Genomic DNA, 16469 nt, shown 5'->3' with positions numbered 1-16469 from the left:
AGAATGAGAAAATGAAAAGAACATGAATGAAAGAGTGAATATTTTATTATTTATTTTAATGGAATGATTGATACTTAATACATGTAACACATGCGAGCTATAAAACACACTAAGAGAATGAACACCCTTGAACCCACCACCATCCTAAGACAATAGAAAGTTACTAATAACTCATACCTATTTACATCGGCAGTTCTTTGAGCTGGCTGCACGTTGGATGCACCTGGGGAGCTTACACAACCACTGATACCCTCAGGGAGCTTGATGGGATTTCTCTGGAGTTTGGCTTGGACATCTGGATTGTTAAGAGCTCCCAGATGATTCTCATGTGGCTTATATATCCCCTTCTATATTCTTCTGATTTCCCCCAACCCTCATCCTTGTCTCCCCTATGTAGCCACCATTCTGAATTTGGTGTAGTGAACGGATTCTTTTCTTCTTTCCTTCCCAGTTTACAGGACCAGTGATGTTTGCGATTGAGCTCCCGCCCACCACGCGGGGGCGCCAGAGAGAAACACAACCTCTTTTTCTTTCCTTCAGAGCGGCCAGCAATCGCGCGGGAGGAAGTTTGGCCCTCGCCGCGCCCCGTCACTGGCCCGTTGCCCCGACAACGATAGGGGGAAAAGGCTGGTGGGTGCATCGCTTCCCCGGAGCGTCTTGCCGGCTGGGCTCGGCTTAGTTGGGGCGTACGGGAGCTCGGGCTGGGGCACTCTTCCGAATCTCCGGGGTGCAGAGAAACGTGAGTCTGGGGTTTGGGCTTGGCCGGGGTCCGGCGTTGGGGACGGGACCCGCAGAGCTCCGCTACAGTCAGGCCCGCGCTGGCGGGAAGCTCGCCCGCCTACCCGAGACGGCGATCGCTGGGCTTGCGGGGGTTCGACTTCCGGTCCTCACTTTGCTCCCTGCGCGCGATCTGGGTCCTACACTTGCCTGTGTAACCGCTTTTGTCATTCGTGGCCGTTGAGGCTGAGAGAGGGATTCGACTAGTTCAGGGAGCAGCCCATTTTGTTGGTGGCCGATCCAGGACTGGAATCCTACATTTCTTGATTCCTGGTGCAAAGTTTATCTGCAGGCGGATCACAGGACTAGGAAGAAAGTTTGTCAAGCCTGGCACAGTCTTAAGACAGATCATAAACTGGCAGCCTCAGGCTAAACTTGGCTCATAGAAGCAGATTATTTCCCTCCAGGTTTGGAGGGCTCTGAGTTTGCTTATTCAATAGACGCTCCTTAAGCACGAGCATAGCCAGACACTGTGTAGACCCTGGACATGGGGCAGCTTTTGGACCAGAGGAAGAGGTGTCCGGAGTCAGACTGGTTCTGCTGTCGGGTCTCCAGAGTGCTCCTTGATCTGCAAGTCGATTCCTCTCTGAGTTGTAGTTTCTCCATCTGTAAAATGAGGGGTCTCCCTTCTTGCTAATCCAGAGCACTTCCAGGTGTGACACCTGGATTGGGCTCCTCTTTGGGAGTTGCCAAAGGGATCCCAACAGGCAGCCTCTCGCTGTCTGCAAAGCCAGGGCCCTCCTCTCAGACTGACAGGAAATGGGATCCCCTAGCTTTTATAAAGTTTCTCTACTTCCTGGCCTTGTGATCTTGAGCAAGTTGTTTTACCTTTTTGAACTTAAGTTTTCTCACCTATCCAAATAATGGGGTGAGAGTAACATCAAAAAAGGCCATACATGTCATGAGCTTGGCACACAAACACATCTCTTAAGTTATCGTCTCTGTTACTTTAGGCAGTGCATAGAAGTCACCAGTGTGCTTGTCTAGCATTGCCAGGACTGGTCCTCTATGTCTGTGGTTCCCTTGATGACATCTAGCTCACAGCTGGGTGCAGTCCAGGCTTATTTAAATAGATGATTTGCAGCCCCAGTGGCAAGTCTTTATTTTTTTTAAATTGATATATAGTTGATTTACAATATTGTATTAGTTTTAGGTATACCGCACAATGATTCAGTTATATATTCTTTTTCAGATTCTTTTCTGTTATAGGTCATTATAAAACACTGAGTATAGCTTCCTGCACTATATACTAGGGCCTTGTTGTTTATCTCTTTTATACATAGTAGTATATATGCTAATCCTGAACTCCTAATTTATCCCCCCACCAAGTCATTTTTAAAGTGCTAATGACTGGGGGCCTACACAGGACTTTCAATTGGTCTGGATTAGGACCCAGCCTCTACCAGACCATCCCAATGTGCAGCCCAGGGGTGAGGCCCACTCATTAAAGGGGCAAGGGGTTGGCACAGGCTCATTTTCTTACCAATGCTGTTCTTCTCAGATGGCACTCCCCACACTGCCTTCCTCCTGGTGCAGCCGAAGGCTCCTGGATCAGCAGGCCGCACGACAGCGACACCGGGAGCAGGAGGCCCAGCTTCGGCAGCAGTGGGATGAGAACAGCCGCTACTTCAAGATGTCTGACATCTGCAGCTCCAAACAGGCAGAATGGAGCTCCAGGTCCTCCTACCAGCGGAGGTAACAGTGTGGTGACCACCACCATCTGTGGTTGGTGGGCCACTTTCTGGTCAGATGTGACCTGAGGATCTGGGGGAGTGTGGCTGGCCAGCATGTGTTCTTAAGGAATTTACTGGATTGCATGGATCACCTGCACGGTGATGTCTTTCCACTGGAAATTGAAAAAAAAAAGAAAAAGATCGTCAGTGAAGCAACACATTTGTACTGAAAAAGATAAAATGATGAGAAATGTATGTAGAATCTGCAAGTCTCCTTGAAACCCCCTATCCCCAGGAAGGAACCACAGTTAACTGGTGCACATCCCCACATACTTTTCTCCATTTGTGGTTGTGTGTAAATATATGTACATACTGATACCCATTTTTATAGAAATACATATAAAAACATGGAAGTTAAAAGCATAGGCTTTGGGAGTTCCCGTCATGGCACAGCAGAAACAAATCCAACTAGGAACCATGAGGTTGTGGGTCTGATCCCTGGCCTCAGTCAGTGGGTTAAGAATCTGGTGTTGCCGTGAGCTGTGGTGTAGGCCACAGATGTGGCTCGGATCCCGCATTGCTGTGGCTGTGGCATAGGCCGGCAGCAACAGCTCCGATTCAACCCTTAGCCTGGGAACCTCCATATGCTGTGGGTACAACCTTGAAAAGACAAAAGACAAAAAAACAAAACAAAACAACAACATAGGCTTTGGAGTCAGACAGACCTAGATAGAAATCCTGACTGTCACTTGCTATATGAATGAACCTCAGTTTCCTCATCAGTGAAGTGGGACTAAAACAGAACCTACTTTACAGGATTTGTGTGATGATTCGTATAAAATTGTCTGGGTTAATATAAAACCTGGTACATGGTATTGCTCAAATATTAGCTAGTCCCTTTAGCACATGCATATGTAAGCTCACTATACATTTTCTTCTTGCAAAAATAAGATTCTATAATGTCTAGTGTTCTGTCACCTGCTCTCTTTCCTTTGGCCAGAGGGCACCTTCCTGGGTCACCCCATTCTGTTGGCTTTAGCCTCTTTCACCCCCCACGTTGAGCTGCGCCTTACCCTTCCCCGTGTGGCTGTGGCACGACTGACTGACTGCTGGTGGCCCCTTCTCGCCCAGCATGCATGCCTACCAGCGGGAGAAGATGAAGGAGGAGGGGAGAAAGCGTCTGGAAGCCAGACGGCAGAGACTCAGACAGCTTCTGCTGGAGGAGCAGGACCTGCTAGTCAGAGAACTAGAGGAACTGAGGCTGAGCATGAACTTGAGGGAAAGGAGAATCCGGGAGCGGCATGGGAATCTGAAGTCGGCCCGAGAAGAGCAAAGGAAACTGGTAACTTTGAGAAACTCTTTAGGAGGCTTCAGAGCAGGAGTCACAGTGAGACCATGTGGGGTCACCTGATAAGAGCTCGTTCCAGAGCCAGCCAAGAGAAGTGCTTGCTCTGAGTTCTTCTTCATGTGTGTTTCCTACGAGACATCTCTATTCTCTTTGGCCCCTTAAACTGTTAGGTCTGAGTCCTTTTTCTTTATGCCAGTTTTGTGGTCCCACAAAGGGCTTGGACTGGTGTATTTTATCCTCCACAGTAGTCGTGTGTTGTGGTAAGCCCAATCTCTGTTTAGTTTGAAACAGATCTTTAGCATCTAGGACCCATCTGCAGCATCAGATTTGGGCCCCCTTTGGCCACCCTGTAAGAGTCACTTGTCAGGGCCCTGCAGTTCCAGGCAGTGTCTGGTTTCCAGCACTGTGGGCACAAGGCACGTGGGAGGTCTGCAGGGCGGTGCAGTGCTGGCGCCAGTAGGGCACTCTTACCTGAGTTGACTTCCACATGGGTTATCCGAAATGTGAATGGATTGGAAAAATGACATCAGGCCTCCCGCTTTGTATTTCCTTGACAGATTGCTGAACAACTTCTGTATGAACACTGGAAAAAGAACAACCCCCAACTTCGAGAGGTGAAAACTGAGGAGCCCCTTCCATTGATTTGCCTAAGTCAATGAAATCATGTTTCCTGTCTTGTTTTTTTTTTTGTTTGTTTGTTTTTGTTTTTTGTCTTTTGTCTTTTTAGGGCCGCACTTGTAGCATATGGAGGTTCCCTGGCTAGGGGCCAGTCGGAGCTGTAGCTGCTGGCCTGTGTCACAGCAATGCAGGATCCCAGCTTCGTTTGCGACCTACACCACAGCTCATGGCAATGCCAGATCCTTAACCCACTGAGCAAGGCCAGGGATCAAACCCAAAACCTCATGGTTCCTAGTCCGGTTCGTTTCCACTGCACCACGACAGGAGCTCCCCACCTTGTTTTTAAACTTGCGTTTTGTGCTGGAGTGAGACAAAACCCTCCAGCCACCTTGAGCTACAAGTGGCTGAGAGGCTGGGACGTCAGACAGGGAGGGTGAACCCCAAGAACTGAGTCTCATGCTGGGTAGGCAGACAGGGCCACCACAGATGGCCTTGTGTGTCCTTCCTCTGGGAGCGTTGGGGAGGGTCTGCATGATTTTAAATGGGTCCAGCTGCATTTTGGAGAACAGCAGCTTTGGCAGCACTGTTGAGGTGGGCCAGAAGGGGTGATATCAATTGAAGGATTGCTGCCACAGCCCAGGTGAGTGATGTGAAGGCCAGAACTGAGGTGGCAGGAGAAAGGGGGACAGAGGCACAGACCTCAGTGCAAGGAGAGGGAGGCGTTTAGGTTTGGGTGACAGCACTCAGCAGAGACTGGGCTAGAGAGAAACAATCCCATGATGAAGATTAGTTTATTTCAGCTTAGTTTGTGTGTATGTTTGGTGGTATTAACTTATAAAGCATAACTACATTTAAAAATTGCCAGTCACAGGTAATAGAATGTTCTGGAGTATTGTATGGTTAGCACTACGCCACAGAGGACTCCTCTCCCCGTGGCTTATAGATTAAAGCAGAACCTCCAAAGTCATGTACTCAAAGTTTATTCAAAACATTCAAGTTAGTTGCAAATGTTTCCATCTATAAGAAATAAATTTAAAACTTTTATAAACAATTTCTCAAAACAAGAGCTTTCAGACAGTGTTGTTTCCTGATTCAAAAGATTCTTTAAACCCAAATCTCTTATTAATAACCCTGAATTTGTTGCATCTCTTGCTTCAGAGCGTGCATGTTTTTACAGCTGCTGCTTTGCAGAGGGAGTGCTGGGGAGCCAGGCCAAGGGTTGAGCCTGCTCCTCACCCAGCTCCTGCTGCCCTGGGGCCTGGCAAGCTTTAGACCAACTGGGGTGGCCTTTGAGATTGAATTTCCATTTCATTGCCTACTGACCCGGTCCTGCTCAGCCCCAAGGGTACTGGGAAAAAAGTTTCTGCTACTTTGTTCCAGTTCTTGAGATGATTTACAAGTGCCTGGCCCTTTGGCTTTCTGATTCACTTGCATTCAACTGTATGTCAGGGTCACCGTGCAATTCCTTATAAAGACACCTGGCCATAACCAGAGCTGTGCTATGCTTGAATATCTCTCTGTCTGATGAACCAGTGGGGACGTTCATATTCTCCACATTCTCATCCTCAGATTGAACTGGACCTTCACAAGAAGCATGTGATAAACTCTTGGGAAATGCAGAAAGAGGAAAAAAAACAGGTATGGTATGTGGTGGGAGACTGTCTCCATGTCTTTGAATTTGTTTCTTGTTTTCAATGTTAATGATTCCAATCCAGGAATAGACTTTTCCTTGTTTACTTAACACATGTTAAAACTGAATATTTGTTGCTCTTACACAAACTAGACTCGTCTGTGGTCACTCCCAGAGGCAGAGTAAGACCAAGTGACCAGGACTGGCTGATGGTAGATGCAACATGCATCCTTGAGGGTTGTTTTTGTTGCTGGTGCCCTATTTTCATGTAGTTTACATCCTAAATTCTCAGACGTGGTTTACAGCAGCACCCCTGGGGATGAAAGTCCACTCTTCCATGGACCCACCGCTTTATCTTGGGGTTCGTTCTGGAAGGTGTTTTGTTGACGTGTGGAAAGGGAGGAACCCTGGCATCCTTGTGCCAGGCACCAAGCCAAAAGCCTCCCAGCTTCATCCCTGAGGACGGCACCACTCCCACGGTTCCCACAGTGAGAACCGAGCTCAGGAAGACACCCTTGCCTGGGCCACACAGCTAAGGGTATAGCCTCCTTGGGTGTAGATGTGCAGAATGAGGAGCAGGCCCTGAGGCCTGCTGATTGGTGGGTGGGGAGCTGGGTCTTTGCTGACTCTGTGCTGTAGACCCTGACCCCGGGTTCCTTTGGCTCTGTGCAGCAAGAAGCCGCTGAAGAGGAAAAGGAAAAACGATATGAAAATGAATACGAAAGGGCCCGACGGGAAGCGCTAGCACGGATGAAGGCTGAAGAGGAAAGGAGGCAGCTGGAGGGTAAACTGCAGGCGGAGGCGCTGCGCCAGCAGATGGAGGAGCTGAAGGTGAAGGAGATGGAGGTGAGGGTGAGCCCGGCTGCCAGAGCCTCCTCGCAGCTGCTTGCTGTTATGAAACAGACATTTAAAAAGCTGTGCTAAGCAGAGATTGTATCAGGGAGATGATTCTAAGAAGTGGAACAGTGCTGGGTCCTCCCTTCAGACATGCATTCCTGTTGCTGGCTCTTCAACACTCCTGGCTTGTGGGCCCAAATTAGTACCTGTCCTCTCAGAGTGGCTGAGAGACCTGCTATCTGTGAGCCTCCTTAGAACTTGGATTTTAAGTGTACAAAGTGAACTTGACCCAGGCTAGCAGCTTTTGGTCTCAAGGCACCAAACCATGAGGATCTTTGGTCCAGGAGGATGTTTTGAGAATACTGGGCAGAGCTGCTCAGAGGGGCTGGATCTTCCCATTCAGGCAAGTATAGCACCCCCCCCCCTTCCCCAGGCCTGAGTGATTCAAGAACCAGACCTTATTCTAGGTGCCAAGCACTGGGATATGGCTAGGAGCACAGCCCACCATCCTGGCCTTCATGACGGGCACTGTGTCAGACAGGGGAGAGAGATGTTAATTTATAGTAAGGCATGGGTGGTGCAGGGTCCTATGGGAGCACAGGAAAGGGGGCTTAGCATCATTGGCAGGGTTGGGAAAGGCCTAGCTGGGCTGCATGGTGCACTGGGCCCAGGGGGCTGAGTCCTGGACGTGGGAGGGTGTCCTGAGCACCAAGAGACCAGGCTGCCCTTGCTGTGTTGTGTCTGCTGAAAATGGAGATGAGAGATGAAAGAAGCTCTGATTCTCATGCACTTAGCTGGGTTTACTGTCTTGTAACCACAGGCCACCAAACTGAAGAAGGAGCAGGAGAATCTGCTGAAGCAGCGCTGGGAGCTGGAGAGGCTGGAGGAAGAGAGGAAGCAGATGGCGGCCTTGCGGCAGAAGGCGGAGCTGGGGTGCGTGTGAGAAGGGCCCCAAGCCCTCGCCTGCCCTTCCCACTTTGTCTCACTTGCACTAGTATTGCTGTCTAACCTCTGCTTAATTCTCTCTCTCTCTCTCTCTTTTTTTTTGTCTTTTTAGGGCCACACGCGTGGCATATGGAGGTTCCCAGACTAGGGGTCTAATTGGAGCTACAGCTGCCACCCTACACCAGAGCCACAGCAACTCGGGATCCGAGCCATGTCTGCGACCTACACCACAGCTCACTGCAACGCCTGATCCTTAACCCACTGAGTGAGGCTAGGGATCAAACCCGAAACCTCATGGTTCCTCGTCAGAATCACTTCTGCTGTGCCACGACGGGAACTCCTCTACAAATTCTTTATGAAACACTGAAGGCAACCCACATTTTCTCATTTCTAGACGCTTTCTGAGACATCAATATAATGTGCAACTCAACAGACGTACACAGCAGATCCAAGAGGAACTGGTAAGTCTAAAGCAACAGCCTGGTGTTTCTTTTGCTTTCTTTTAAAAAGCAAGTTTTCCGTTGCTTATTAATGGGTGCATTCTCCTAAGAAAATGCTAAGTGCCATTCCCTCTTGACCAGCAGCGCCTGCAATCCCTGCCCCTCCCCAGGGGTATCTGCTTGGGTGTGTATCTTTCTAGAGAAACAGTTGACCTTTGAACCTGTAGGGGTTAGGGATGCTAACCACCCCTGCCCCTGCAGAATCAAAAATCAACTACTCCCTGTCTCTGCCTCAAAAAAAAGGAATTGACAAATGACTCACCGAAGGGCAGAAAACTGAATCAGGACTGCAGCCCTGGCTCTTTGGAATCTGTAGACCGATCTCTAGTTGAACACTTTTCTCCACGCTTAGTTAATTTAAAGATCTGTAAAGTAAAAATACAAGTATTCTATTTATTGAAAAAAAAATCCGTATGTCAGTGGACTCACACATCCAGATTCATGCTGTTCAAGAGTCAACTGTGTTTATATACACAGATACGGGAGTGGTGAGTTTGGGCGAGGGTGTTCATTTTGTTTTTAAGTGTACTTGAAGTGGCATTGCCCAGCCCATTTACCTAACAGTACACTTCTGACTTCAAGACCAGTGTTCTTTTTTTTTACTTTTTCCAGTTGTATTGAGATAGTTAACATATAACCTTGTATAAATTTAAGGTGTTCAGCATAAGGATTTTATGTATATATATCTCTCTCTCAAAATTATTACCACAGTCAGTTTAGTTAATATCCATTACCTCACATAGTTATAAATTTTCCTTGTGATGAGAACTTTTAAGACCAGTGTTCTTAGATCGAGCTTGCTCTTTTTGACTAGCAGCTCCGTTTTCCTGGCAAGTAACGGGCTCCCTCACTGAGACTGGAGAGGAGAGTTCCCTCCCACCCCGGCTGGCTTTCCTCTTACTGAACAGCTGCACGGTGCATTCGGTGCTGCATCTTTGTGCATTTGTGTCTCTGTAGCTTACATGTGTAGAAGTGGAATTGCTGGCAAACTGTGTTCTAAAAAGCTGTGCTACCAGAGATGTCTGAGGGCAAGGACATGTGGGTGGTGGCAGAGGGTCTGTCCCGGTGGGCAGAGAAAGGCTCCTGGGTCTCTGTGGCATCTCAGCTGTCCCTAAGCGATCACACCCTGCCTGCTCTGGAAAAGCCACATCTCCCTGAAAGCTTACTTTGCTTTCAGTGCGAGAGGGGCTGGCAGGAGCAGGGGCCCTGACGCCGGTGGAGCTGGGGGCCACGCCCATGCACTTCCTGCCCCTTCCTCTAGGAGGCGGACAAGCGCATTCTGCAGGCGCTGCTGGAGGAGGAGGACGAGAACCAGCGCCTGCATCTGGCGCGGAGGGAGCGGGCTTTGGCTGACGCTGCGTGGATGAAGCGGGTCATTGAGGAGCAGCTGCAGCTGGAGAAGGCACGGGAGGCTGAGCTGCAGATGCTATTGAGGTGAGAGGTGCCTTCCTGGCGTCGACCTGTAGGTCCCAGGTCTCCGTGAGGGTCATCTGTTCTTGCGGAAACGCCCGTCCTTGTTCCTCTGTCTCCACGAGGAGCACATTGTTGCTAATGGACCTGGCTTGTGGGGTGTTTCCCTTGGGTTTTTTAAGATAGAAACCATTAGGGTTAAGAGTAAGGATCTGTTCATCTGAAATCTTAGAAATTTGAAAGGAAATCTTTATAAATTATGGAGGCACTGAGTGCTCCTTAGGTCTCTATGATTGGGTCTGGATCCTAAAAACTAAGGATGATTGAAGTAATAGAATAGCAGGTAACACCCATTGAACACTTACTGTGTGCCAATGCTGTGTCACTGCCTTATGGTCCTCATCCTGTTTAATCCCAACATCCATCCACGTGCTAAGGTCACAGGGATTCCAGGTGGTCACTTACCCCCGGCCACAGGGTGAGCTAGAGTGACTCCAGAAACGTGGTGATAGGGCTTAGGCACTGGCAGTACCTCTCCTCCTCTCCAGTCTTGAGGGTCTCATGCACTTCAGTGTTTAAATGTCCTGGGTGCGTGTCATCACCATTGCTTTTTGGAAGGAGTTAGAGAGTTAAAAAAGGAAACTTAAAGTACGTATGATGGTAATACTTTCTATAAAGTTGTCCTTATCTGTAGTCTGCTGAAAGTTTATTTGAAGGTTGGCCCCATAGAAGGTGTGTGCTTCCTGGAGCTTTGGAGCCTGTGGTTCTTCGGTTCTCTTCTGCCATCACTGTTGGGAAGGGCCTGCTCTCATCCAGTCTATGTCTCCCTAGGGAAGAGGCCAAGGAGATGTGGGAAAAGAGAGAGGCAGAATGGGCCCGGGAGAGGAGCGCTCGAGACCGGCTGATGAGCGAGGTAATCCTGGCTATGGCGTGGGCTGGCCTGGGTGGGTGTCCTGGGTTAGTGACCACATACTGACCCTTCCAAATGCTCTAGGATCAGAGTCCCCTTTCATTACTTTCAATACATTTTTAATATCATTATAAAAATAGTGTCAGCTTATTAGAAAACAATTCAGTACAGAAAAGTAAAAACAAAACCAGTCCCTCGGATCCCCATCATCTACATAGCCACTATTACTTCATTTTCTTCTTTGCCTCTGTTTCTATGCATAATATTTTTTCTACTTATTACTTATTATACTGAGCTCTTTGATTTCAAGCATTTTATTTTTTTATTTTTAATTTTTTTTGTCTTTTTGCCATTTCTAGGGCTACTTCCCATAGCATATGTTGGTTCCCAGGCTAGGGGTCTAATCAGAGCTGTAGCTGCCAGCCTACGCCACAGCCACAGCAATGCCAGATCCAAGCCACACCTGTGACCTACACCACAGCTCACGGCAACGCCAGATCCTTAACCCACTGAGCAAGGCCAGGGATTGAACCTACAACTTCATGGTTCCTAGTAGGATTTGTTAACCACTGCACCACAATGGGAACTCCATTTCAAGCATTTTAATATACCACTACATCTTCTTTGTAAATATCATTTTGATGGCTGTATAATATATCATCATGTAGATATACCTAGTTTGTGTTTCCATTCCCTTTTGTGGATACATTTTTTTTTTTGTAATTTTGAGCCATTATAAGAGACAGTGCAGTTAACATCTTGGTACAGAAGCCATTTCCATATTTAGGAGTTTTTTCCTTGGAGTATATAACCAGAAATGGATTAAAGAACATTACTGTTTTATTTGTCTTATATAAGTAATGCATATACGACTCACTCCAATTTAAAGGAAATCTTTGGGGGAAATAAGTATTATCCATGTATTGAAAGTTATCTTAAAGTGGTAGGGTTTTTTTGTTTTTGTTTTTTTTGGGGGGGGCTTGCCCACACATGTGGAAGTTCTGGGGCCAGGGATCAAACCTATACCACAGTAGCAACCAGAGCCACAGCAGCGACAATGCTATATCCTTAACCCACTGTGCTGCTTGGGAACTCCTTTTTTTTTTTTTTTTTTTTTTTTGTTAAAGTGTTTTAAAATGAAAATTATATTCTCTGCATGCCAGCATGCTACATTTTAGGATCCATGGGAAATCAAGTCCCAACTGGTGCTTTTTCACTTTTGAGACTACCAGATTATTTTCCAGCACCTTTTGATATTTTCCCCCATTTAAAATGTTCCTCCAGGAGTTCCCATTGTGATGCAGCAGAAACGAATCCAATTAATATCCATGAGGATGCGGATTTGACCCCTGGCCTACCTCAGTTGGTGGGTGATCTGGTGTTGCCATAAGCTGTGGTGTAGGACACAGCTTGGATGCTGGGTTACTGTGGCTATGATGTAGGTCGGCAACGGTAGCAATGATTCAACCCCTAGCCTGGGAACTTCCATATTCCGCGGGTGCGGCCCTAAAAAGACAAAAAAAAAAAAAAAAAAAAAAAAGAGTTCCTCCTCATTGTGGCCACTTTATATTTCCCTTCCAGAGAGCATGACTGTTGGGTATGGCAGGTGGCTTCCTGCTGTGCCTGGTTCCCAAGTCCTGAGCATGTGCTAGATGTAATCTTGCTATGTGGCCAAGTCTCAGACACAGCAGGTTTCTGCTGCTCTGAGCAGCACCTTTTTTTTTTTTTCCAGCCATGCCCACAGAATGTGGAAGTTCCTGGGCCAGGGATCAAACCTATGCCACAGAGGTAACCCAAGCCGCTACAGTGACAATGCTGGATCCTTAACCTCTGAGCAGTAAATTTAAATCCACAAGGTTGGTGGGATGACCTAGACTCTGCCTCTGGCCATCTGTATGGCTTGTGGTTTCTTTTTCTAGAACTCACTGACGGGGTGAGAGTCACCTTGGTGCTGTGTGTCTGACCTGGGCACAGAGCTCCATCCCTGCTGATTTGATGTCTCTGGTGCTTGGCTGGCTCCCTACACACAGTGCACGTGCACGTTGTGTGTGATGGGGACGGGTGGGAAACATTTGTTTGGACTGATCCTGCAGGCTGGGCTTGTCTGTGGTGTATTTGGGCCTGACGCTGAGGATTAGCTGCGTCTTGGTGCAGCTGCCGCTGCGGACCGTCCGTGGCTGGTCGAACAGGCATCTGTTGAAGTCTAACTGGAATCCTCCCTCTTCCTGCTAAGGATAGGTTCTGACAGGGAGACAACAACAAATACAGGAGAAGATTGAACAAAACCGCCGGGCGCAAGAGGAATCCCTGAGGCACAGGGAGCAACTTATTCGACATCTTGAGGAAGCAAGAGAGTCAGCTCGTCGTGAGAAGGAGGAGAGCGAGGAACTGAAATCAGCCAGGAAGCAGGAGCTAGAAGCCCAGGTGGGGCTGTGTCCTGGGTGGAGGCCACCACCTATGGAAGGGATGAGCATGGGCAGCCAGCCCTGCTGGGTCCCTGTGCCATCATGGCACTGGGTTCAGGGACCTTTGACTTACTTCCACAGCCTGGCCTGTTCCTTGTCCAGGAAGCCCACGTTTCAGAGCTCAGGGTGTCCCTTTTTGTTTCCCGCTGGAACCCTGACCCTCTTGGTTGTGGAGTTCAGCTGGGCTCCAGGTCCTCCGGCTCCCATGAGAGCATGGCTGCCCTTGCTGTCCCTTACCTCTTTCCTGTCTGCATCTGCAAGCACTTGGCTCACTGGCCACTTGTCTCTCTTTATTCATTTCAGTACCTAATAGTTAAAACGAAAGGATCTTCCAAACACACAGCCATACCCAGAACTTCTTACAAGAGGTGTATTACCATTCTCATCCCTTCTCGAGTGTCATGAACGTCCTTCCTACAAGGGCACTGCCACTGTTAGTGCTGAGCGCTGCTGCTCCAGCAGGGGCACCCCAGCTGTCCCTCCGGATCGGAGGCAGGGTTCTACCCCAAGGTCCGTCCCTTGGTGACTTTTTGCTGTTGGTGCTCAGGTTGCAGAGCGCCAGCTGCAGGTATTGGAAGCGGACCAGCAGGAGGAAGAGGAGGAAGAGAAGGCGAGGCAGGCAGAGCAGCTCACAGATGCCCTGCTGCAGCAGGAGGCAAAGATGATGGCCCAGAAGGGCTACCGGCCCAAGGTAGGGAGCCTGCAGGGGACGGTGCCAGTGCCGCGTCAGTCAGCCTGGCCCTTGCTCTCCACTCACAGCCTGGGGCCCAGGGCTGCTTCCCAGCAGCTCACATTCTTCCTTGCTTCTCTTTTGTATTTCATCCTTTCTCAACTGGTAGGGAACCTCGATACAGGGTGTGTTTTAGTCCTCGGCTGGGCTCAAACAGCCCTTGTGGCGACTTTGCTCTGGCTCCTGCCACTACAGCCCAGGGACTGAAGTCCTGACTGCTAAGCTGTGTGCCTGTTTGGGACAGAGACAGCAGTGGTGCCGGGTCCTAATTGTCCAGACAGCAGAACCCGGCCAGGTGACTGGGGACCATTTCCCTTCCTCTCCTGCCCTCAGCACCTCTGGGTGCCCCCTCCCTGTCATCTGAATACCTCCTCTCCTCTTTTCCCTGACCCTGGAAGGCCTTAAGTGACCCCCAGTGCAGGGGTCTCTGCCCCAGGGGAGCACAGAGAAGCAGAGGCTGTCACCCCTGCTTTGAGGGAACTGATGACTGAAGTACCTAAGAACTGCCAAGGGTTGTCACCTCTGCTTTCCTTTACAAGGGCCATTCTGGCCACCCCCGTGCTCCAAAGTGCTGCCAGACAGAGAGGCTGGCCCCTTTGTGGTCATATAACTTGGAAAGCTGATGAAACAGAGTAGGTAATACCCCTGCTGAAAGGTTGGTGTCCTAACTGGCTGGGCTCTTGAAGTCCAGGGAATAGCGTTTTCTAAACTTAATCGAACATGGATCAGTGAGTGTCTCAGATCAGGGTCTCACAGGGCTGCGTGAGATACTACTTAGGGCTGGTACTTAAAAGTACTTCTTTTATGGCTTAGGATCAAAGATTTTTCAGCTGAAAATGAAAACAGCCATTTTTACTGTGCTTTTAGCTCTTACTTGAAATGAGATTAATTTCTGATGTTCCAGAGACTGCTGACCAATCAGTCTTGTTTTCTTTCTCTTCTCAGCCTTATGGACACCCCAGAATTGCTTGGAACTGACATCGCTGGTCCTGTGAGCACAGAGAACAAGGATGGTGAAGCCTTTGATGTGCAGCCACCAGAGCGTTTTGCAAGTTGTCTGCAGAACATGTCAATAGTTCAGCGAGCCTGCTCAGGTCCATGATTAAATGAGCAAGGGTCTGGCCGGAATAAGGTGTGATGGAAATGCAGCACCCAGCGGGAGGCCCCTTCCTGCTTTTCTTATCCCAGAAAGGGGCTTTATAGTCACTCACTGCCAGTGTGTAGCAGACTGATGTTTCTAAATAATGTAAGAGTCTAAATCAGTGCTAGAGTTACAAGTTGTTCCCTAACAGGATACGTGGTTTCCTGTTGTCTTACCCCTGTCACCTCCAGTGGGGACTCCAGCTAGAGATAGAAGTTTTTCAGTATTTAAAATTACCATTTAACAATTCTATTGAATATAAACTTGTGGGTCTTGGTGCAGTTTGTTAATATTTAGTGGTCCCAAAAGGATCATGTCTTGTTTTCTGGAAAAAAGGCACTATGAACCCTAAGACAGTCTGATGTCATCCATGGATGCTTTCTGGACAGGTGGTGAGAAACAAGTCTTTCCTCCCTTAAGAATTTTTGGTAAAATTTCCACAGAGCAGTGCAGGGTGTGTGTGTGATCCCATTATGTGTGTAACTGGGCCTCAAAAGGGGACCTCCACAGGTCTAACCTTTTTGCATGACACTTTGGACCTCTAGTGTCTTGGGAAGGGCTCGGCGGTGTGCTGCCTTCTGGGATTTATGTGCCCAGAGGGAGGGGCACTGAACCTGAAGAAACTAGATTAGACTTAACCAAGATCGGGCAAAAATTTCTCTTCCCACTGTTCTATCAATGTGACATAGTTCTAGGTTAAGCTCTATATATAGCAGTAAGTTCCTTGCAGCAATAATCATATTTTTATGACTTGTACTTTTTTCATATTCTTCCTCTGAGGTTTCAGTTTTCATTATATTGTGTTCAATATTCCACATCTCAGTAAGTTACAGCTAATTACAGGCCTGTGTTCCAGGTTATTAAAAACAGAGTTTATTAAAAAATCCCAAGTCTAAGGGCTACATTACCTTTCATTTCCTTTGTGCTGTAAAAACAAATTGAGCTGCAAAACTACATCCCTTAATCTGTTTTTCATTTTCTTGTCTTAAATTTCTTTGGCTGTGATCCCCTGAGCACTACTTTCATTAAGTGTATTCATTTTTACTTCCCCTGTTTCAGATGTTCATTAATTGTGAAATATAATATTTGTTTGATGGCGTTGCTTCCAAGCTTTGTCACTGTTGCTTTGGTTAATTGTTGCAAAGTGGGTTGTATAGAATGATAGGTTTTCATTGATTTAATCTACATCTCTTACAGGTTTAGATATTTTCTGTGACTGGTCACATTTTCTAGGCTACATTCATTTTCCTTGTGAAAGTGGTACTGTCTCTCCTCTCATTTCCACTGAAACTTTTGAGTAAACCACAGGGAATTATTAGCATTCATACATTGTCTGAACTCCAAGGTAGAATCAATGTGGACAGAATGCCTGGTAAATAGTCACTCACATATTTCTGGAATGTTTTTTATTTCTCTGAATTTTTTTGTTTTTGAAGCCTGGCGGTAATCTTATTAGCATTAAAAATTATACTGGTTCTCTACCCT

The 16469-nt window shown here is 47.8% G+C and overlaps 1 protein-coding gene across 1 annotated transcript; it reads left to right on the top strand.

The window, feature by feature from the left end:
- TCHP (trichoplein keratin filament binding) lies at positions 586 to 16093 on the top strand. The gene is made up of 13 exons (XM_003483443.4): positions 586 to 739; positions 2279 to 2472; positions 3582 to 3792; positions 4356 to 4412; positions 5986 to 6054; positions 6719 to 6892; positions 7704 to 7816; positions 8223 to 8289; positions 9590 to 9762; positions 10570 to 10651; positions 12887 to 13072; positions 13661 to 13804; positions 14789 to 16093. Exons 2-13 carry the CDS (start codon positions 2279 to 2281, stop codon positions 14819 to 14821), a joined length of 1503 nt encoding a protein of 500 aa, XP_003483491.1. The 5' UTR covers positions 586 to 739; the 3' UTR covers positions 14822 to 16093.

The sequence above is a fragment of the Sus scrofa genome, chromosome 14, assembly GCF_000003025.6.
Source record: "Sus scrofa isolate TJ Tabasco breed Duroc chromosome 14, Sscrofa11.1, whole genome shotgun sequence".
NCBI lineage: Eukaryota > Metazoa > Chordata > Mammalia > Artiodactyla > Suidae > Sus > Sus scrofa.
This window is presented reverse-complemented; position numbering and strand designations above follow the sequence as displayed.